We start from the raw sequence: 6359 nt of genomic DNA, 5'->3' as shown, positions 1-6359 counted from the left end.
AGCTGTTATGCGGGTCCATTCATCACCTTCAAAGCAATCAGGGTTAACCATGGTTACATCATCGTAAATGTTCATCCAACATCGTGTTACCATCATTACCTCTCTTATCGTCCATGGATGTGGAGTATTGGACGGAGCAGCTGCGTTGGAAGAAGTTGCTTGATTGGAGGCCATTTTTTAAATTTGTTTGTTTGTTTGTTTTAATTTTATAGTACTTAAATAAGAAAAAATACTGACATACAATTAGGTGGATTCTCATAAGTACTGTTTGAAACTACATTATGCAAGCTACAAAGCAGTAGTCAAAGTCTATGAAACCGTAGTCAAATAATGAAAGAAAGTAGTCCAATTGCCAGATACCTTACATGGAGATACTGTTTGAAACGACAAATATACTGTTCGAAAAAGACAATACATTATGCAGGCTACGAATCAGTAGTCAAAGTCTATGAAACCGTAGTCAAATAATGTGAAAGAGTATCCAATTGTCAGACACCTTATACGGAGATACTGTTTGAAACGACAAATATACTGTTCGAAAAGACAAGACATTATGCAGGCTACAAAGCAGTAGTCAAACTCTATGAAACCGTAGACAAATAATGTGAAAGAGTAGTCCAATTGTCAGATACATTACACGGAGATACTGTTTGAAACGTTAAATATACTGTTCGAAAAGACAATACATTATGCAGGCTACGAAGCAGTAGTCAAAGTCTATGAAACCGTAGTCAAATAATGTCAAAGAGTATCCAATTTTCAGATACCTTACACGGAGATATTGTTTGAAACGAAAAATATACTGTTCGAAAAGACAATACATTATGGACCTTGGCTTTACAGCTCCTACATACATATGTGTCCGCATGTGGTAAGGCCCTTACCTCCACAACCTTAGGCACACTAAGTAATTGGTAATTGTCTCTTACAAGTTATTCGAAATGAGTTTCTCTGACAATGACCATGAAGAAAGTTTTAACAACTTGCCTGTTTACCTTTATAACCTAAGGCGAACCAACCTGCATACTCACACTCACATCAAAACGGATTTAATGGATCGTTTCCAATCTTGTTTTCTGGCTATTGGATGGGTGATATATTTCTTTTCCAAATTTCTTTTGTTGCTTTACATTTGTTAATATTTGTACACTTAAACTAATTGCCTTTTCACTCTTAAAAATACAGGTCCATGCATTCGTAAATTGTTTCTTGCCTGTCCTCTACATAGGTAGTGTCCGTCTTAGAGGGGACTACCTAAAAACAATGTTTGTAGCGGTTGCTAAAGATGGGAACAATCTGACTTTCCCTATAGCATTTGGTATGGCGGTTGAAAATAATATGGTAACTTCTACGTGGTTCCTAATGAGGTTAAAAGAATGTCTCGGAGAGGGTAAGGAAGTAGCGTTCATATCCAATATGTACGATGTTGTTGGCTCTTGCGTAGATAATGTTTTCACTGATTCTTATCATGGTTACACTTGTAAGAGCGTCCACAAATATTTACGCACAAGTGTAGGCTCTAGAAGATCAATGGAAACTTTGTTCTGGATAACATTAAAATCCTACACTATGTCGACTTTTGAACAAAATTTTTCTAGGCTACACATTGATGCTCGTGAAGTGCTTATGAATATCGGTCATCCGAAATGGGCAAGAGCCTATTTCCCTAACATCCGTTCGAATGTACTCAACATGGAAGTTCCTCAATATTTTTCAGTAGTATCGCTCAATCATCGTAATGTACCGATAATAGCACTTATCGAGGGAATTCTTGGGTACATGCAAAATACATTTGTTGAACGAAGTATAATGGCAGGTATATTTTCGGGTGCAATATAAAAGAATTAAATAGGTTGTACAACAACCTTTTCTAACCATATTTATTTTTCAGGGAGTTTGACTGGTGTACTAACACCGTATGCTCAAATGGTGGTTCAAAGAAGGATGCAAAAGTCTGTTCGTTGACAAGCAACACAGATCCCCCAACAGATCTCGTCTCACATGCCGACATATGTGTATGAAGTATTTGATTTTAAAACAACTTGTGTTGTAGACCTTAACGGTCGTACTTGTTCATGTGGAAAATGGAGCAGTCTCGATATAGCATGTGGTCATGCCATCGCAGCAGCACGTGATTCAAACATGCATGAAATAGTTAATTTGGTTCAAGTATATTACCATGCTGATGTATTTCAACTCGTCTACCAGACACAAACCGTTCACCCACTTCCCCCATGCACCATCTGAATGGGAAATACCAGACCCTTTGATGACTTTTATATTGCCGATGTAAAATTTATTCCCTTTAAATATTGATGCATGTAATATATTTGTCGTTGACTATGTAATATATTTGTTGTGTTGTTTGTAATATATTTTTAATATATTATGTTTGTAATATATTTGACATTATGTTTGTAATATATTTGAAATATATTATGTTTGTAATGTATTTGCCATTGTCTTTGTAATATATTTTCCATTTGTTCGTGCTGTTAAAAACGACGTAAAATAACATAAGTTGCCATTTTTAGCTTACGATAAAATTATGTTTTTTAGTTTGATTTTCATGTTTTATATGTTGGTTACGTTGTTTTTACATAGTTCTTCGTCGGAAAATATTCGGATTTCAAATCCGATATCGTCACATCATTGGTTTTACCCTCCAAAGTATGCTTCTTGCTGTTAAAAACGACATAAAATAACATAAGTTGCCATTTTTAGCTTACGATAAAATTATGTTTTTTAGTTTGATTTTCATGTTTTATATGTTGGTTACGTTGTTTTTACATAGTTCTTCGTCGGAAAATATCCGGATTTCAAATCCGATATCGTTACATCATTGGTTTTACCCTCCAAAGTATGCTTCATGCTGTTAAAAACGACATAAAATAACATAAGTTGTCATTTTTAGCTTACGATAAAAGTATGTTTTTAGTGTGATTTTCATGTTTTATATGTTAGTTACGTTGTTTTTACATAGTTCTTCGTCAGAAAATATCCGGATTTCAAATCCGATATCGTTACATCATTGGTTTTACTCTCCAAAGTATGCTCCGTGCTGTTAAAAACGACATAAAATAACATAAGTTGTCATTTTTAGCTTACGATAAAAGTATGTTTTTAGTGTGATTTTCATGTTTTATATGTTGGTTACGTTGTTTTTACATAGTTCTTCGTCGGAAAATATCCGGATTTCAAATTCGATATCGTCACATCATTGGTTTTACCCTCCAAAGTATGCTTGGTGCTGTTAAAAACGACATAAAATAACATAAGTTGCCATTTTTAGCTTACGATAAAATAACATAAGTTGCGACATAATAAACACAACATAATTAAATTGGTTTCCACAGATTAGGAAACTGTTTGGGATACAAATTTTGTTCACGATCGATAAAATCCCCTCTAATTCTAACAACATCTGTTAGACGGTCCCGTTCAGCTTGAAGCATATTAAACTCCCTATTTGCCTCTCGAATCCATTTCTTAGCCTCTTTGATTTTTTTTGTAGTTTCAGCAATCCATTTTTCTTTTTCAATTACTTGATCTGCTACGTCTTTTGCACGTTGGTTGAGTATGCGACTAATTTGAGAGTCCCTTTCGTTGGCTTCTTCAGCGGCCTTCATAGCTTGGAAAATGTCGTCAAGCATGTTATCTGGGAGTGGGAAATCTGGGTCTTCCGGAATTGGGTTGTTATCGGAACAAAATACCAATCTTCTTCTTCACAATGCCAAACATCGAACTCAGATAAATTCATTCTAAATTTTTGAATGTTGTAATGTATCACGTTTAAGATGTATGTTAGTTGCATATTAATAGGGTGAGACCAACATAGAAGTACTGTTTGAAAGGACAATTTTACTGTTCGAAATGACAAAATATTATTCACTCTAGAAACTAGTAGTCAAAATTTTTGAAATGTTGTGAAATAATGTGAAGGAGTAGTCAAATTGTAGTATAACTTACATAAATATACTGTTTTAATTTTACAATAACTATATATTGTAGATGCTATTAATTGTTAAAGAAGAGTAAATGTTGCAATGTAATTTCTTTGAATTTTACCACCTAATGTTTAGTAAATATTTTTTGATTTATACCACCTAATGTAATATAAACAGTATGGTTTTGTAAAATGGAAATGTTCATTACCACAATCTTAGGTTACTCCACATCGAATATTATACGCTTGCATCATTTATTAAAACCACAATCTCAGGTTACTCCACATAGATTTAAAAAGAAAACAATTAGCAAATAATATTAAAATAGGATTACATAGGGATTAAAACGACCATCAATGGCTCTGGTATTTCCCATTCTGATGCAGGGGGAACAACGTTCACATTTCTAGTCTGGTATGTAGTTCGAAACACATCAGCAAAATAATATATTTGAACCATATCGGTTAATTCCGTGTTTTTTGTATAACGTGCTGCAGCAATAGTATGACCACATGCTATACCCAGACTGCGCCATTTCCCACAAGAACATGTGTGTCGATTAAGATCTACAACACACGTTCTTTGTAGATCAAATACTTGGAAAATATCAGAGGGGAACGGAGACGGGATCTCAGGTGGAATTTTAGTTGCTTTCCATCGTAGAGACTTTTGCATCCTCCTATGAAGGACCATCTCTGCGTAAGGGGTGAATACGGTGTTCAACATCCCTGAAAAGTAAAAGGATAGTCAATTATGGATATTTTAATGGTTTATAAAAACTTTCTAAATTACCTCCCACGACACTGCGTTCTGCAAACGTCTGTTGGATGTACTGAACAATTGCATCAATTAGCGTTATTATCGGTACATTGCGTTGACTAACCGATAACACCAATAGGAATTCTGGAATATTAATGTTTAGTACATTCCAACGTATATTCGGGAAATAGGCCCGTGCCCATTTCGTTTTTCCGATGTTGGCAAGAACCTCACGTGCAGCATGACTTAACTTAGAAAATGATTTTTCAAAATCTTGCGTGGTATATGCTTTGCATGCATGGAAGAACAAGTAGTCTAAATTTGTGCTTTGACCAATTCTTAAGCGATAGTAAATCAAAACACTCTTAGACGAATAACCATGATAAGCCTCAGGGAATACCTGACCCACAAAAGAAGAAATGGTATCGTACATATTGGTTATGAACGCAACTTCCCTACCCTCTCCGATAGCATCCTTCAACCTCATAAGGAACCAAGTGCATGAGTTAACATTATTTGCCACCCCGATTCCAAATGCTATTGGCGTAGTGTTGTTGTTTCCATCCATAGCAACTGCTACGAACATTGAATTAAGATACTCTCCTCGAATACGAACACTGCCTATGAAGATGACCGGAAGCATGCATCCTAAGAATGCGTTGAATCTATTTAATATTTAGTACAACACAATTATTAGTTTTCAAACTAATTTAAATCTTTTTAGCACAAAAAATAAACAAATCGAAAGTACATTACCACACATCGAATACCGACAAAACATAGTTCAAACCGATCCAAAACATCGGTTTTGATGAAAGTGTAACTATGGGGATTTGTACGCTGAATGTTGTGGAGGTAAAGAGACAAGTTGGTAAAGCTTTCTTCATGGTCATTGTATGAGAAACTCATCTTTAATGTTGACGAGTTAAACACTAATTTAGTGATAAGTCTTTCCATAAATCACTTCAAAAGCTATTAAAAGGAATAAAGTAGTAGTCAAATGCTAGTAAACAGTAGTCAAATAATGTTAAATGCCAGTACACAGTAGTCAATACTTATAAAATAGTAGTCAAATTACAATCATGTGTCTGAAATTCACTGTACGATAAGACAACACATAAACTAGTAGTCAAATGCTAGTAGACAGTAGTCAATACTTATAAAATAGTAGTCTAATGGCAGTATATAATTGAAGATATATTTACCTGTCAACACCAATAAAAATTTACTTCTCATAAACCAAAGAAATGACAATTTGCAATTGTGGGGCTCAAGGTATTATAAGGACCTCAAGAACTACCAACAACCCTGGACGGTTATTTTACGCTTGTCCTAAAGAGGTATTTGGGTTGTCCTATAATTATTTATATTATAATTTTTTAGTGAATATTTACACAATATACATAAATTTTTTTTTATATTTATTTATCAGCCACCACAGTCTGGGTTTATTTGTTGGATGGATGATGCAAAAGACAATAATTCGTTGATAATTTCTAACTTAGCTCGATCGAAGAAGAAGCTTCAAAGTAAAATACTGCACTTGAAGATAGCGTTACTTTGTAGTTGGATTTTCTTTTTTTTTTTGTGTTGTTGTCTACAAGTTGTAAAATGTAAAATGTAATGTATGTTATTGTTTGTAAGGTTTATGTT

The 6359-nt window shown here is 34.3% G+C and overlaps 2 protein-coding genes across 2 annotated transcripts; one reads left to right on the top strand and one right to left on the bottom strand.

The window, feature by feature from the left end:
* Positions 1-941: 941 nt before the first annotated feature.
* Positions 942-4038, top strand: LOC145130837 (uncharacterized). Its single transcript, XM_079065597.1, has 9 exons — positions 942-1091; positions 1186-1775; positions 1892-1956; positions 2054-2169; positions 2605-2670; positions 2795-2860; positions 2984-3049; positions 3173-3238; positions 4012-4038. The coding sequence occupies exons 1-9, from the start codon at positions 942-944 to the stop codon at positions 4036-4038; spliced, it is 1212 nt and encodes a 403-aa protein (XP_078921723.1).
* A 239-nt stretch (positions 4039-4277) lies between these two features.
* On the bottom strand, positions 4278-5615 carry LOC145130836 (uncharacterized). Its single transcript, XM_079065596.1, has 3 exons — positions 5497-5615; positions 4740-5371; positions 4278-4675 (listed from the first exon to the last, which is right to left on the bottom strand). Exons 1-3 carry the CDS (start codon positions 5613-5615, stop codon positions 4278-4280), a joined length of 1149 nt encoding a protein of 382 aa, XP_078921722.1.
* Between the last annotated feature and the right edge of the window lie 744 nt (positions 5616-6359).

Source organism: Lactuca virosa, chromosome 8, assembly GCF_052849685.1.
Source record: "Lactuca virosa cultivar CGN04683 chromosome 8, Lactuca_virosa_CGN04683_v6, whole genome shotgun sequence".
NCBI lineage: Eukaryota > Viridiplantae > Streptophyta > Magnoliopsida > Asterales > Asteraceae > Lactuca > Lactuca virosa.
This window is presented reverse-complemented; position numbering and strand designations above follow the sequence as displayed.

What these genes read in the sequence shown, in the direction of transcription:
- LOC145130837 (XM_079065597.1), top strand. Translation starts at nt 942, where the DNA reads ATGAGTTTCTCTGACAATGACCATGAAGAAAGTTTTAACAACTTGCCT. An exon ending in CTTATCGAGGGAATTCTTGG is followed by an intron (nt 1,776 to 1,891) that starts GTACATGCAAAA and finishes TTTATTTTTCAG; the next exon opens with GGAGTTTGACTGGTGTACTA. An exon ending in CATTGGTTTTACTCTCCAAA is followed by an intron (nt 3,050 to 3,172) that starts GTATGCTCCGTG and finishes GTTTTTACATAG; the next exon opens with TTCTTCGTCGGAAAATATCC.
- LOC145130836 (XM_079065596.1), bottom strand. Translation starts at nt 5,615, where the DNA reads ATGAGTTTCTCATACAATGACCATGAAGAAAGCTTTACCAACTTGTCT. An exon ending in AAAACCGATGTTTTGGATCG is followed by an intron (nt 5,372 to 5,496) that starts GTTTGAACTATG and finishes AATATTAAATAG; the next exon opens with ATTCAACGCATTCTTAGGAT. An exon ending in AGAACGCAGTGTCGTGGGAG is followed by an intron (nt 4,676 to 4,739) that starts GTAATTTAGAAA and finishes TTTACTTTTCAG; the next exon opens with GGATGTTGAACACCGTATTC.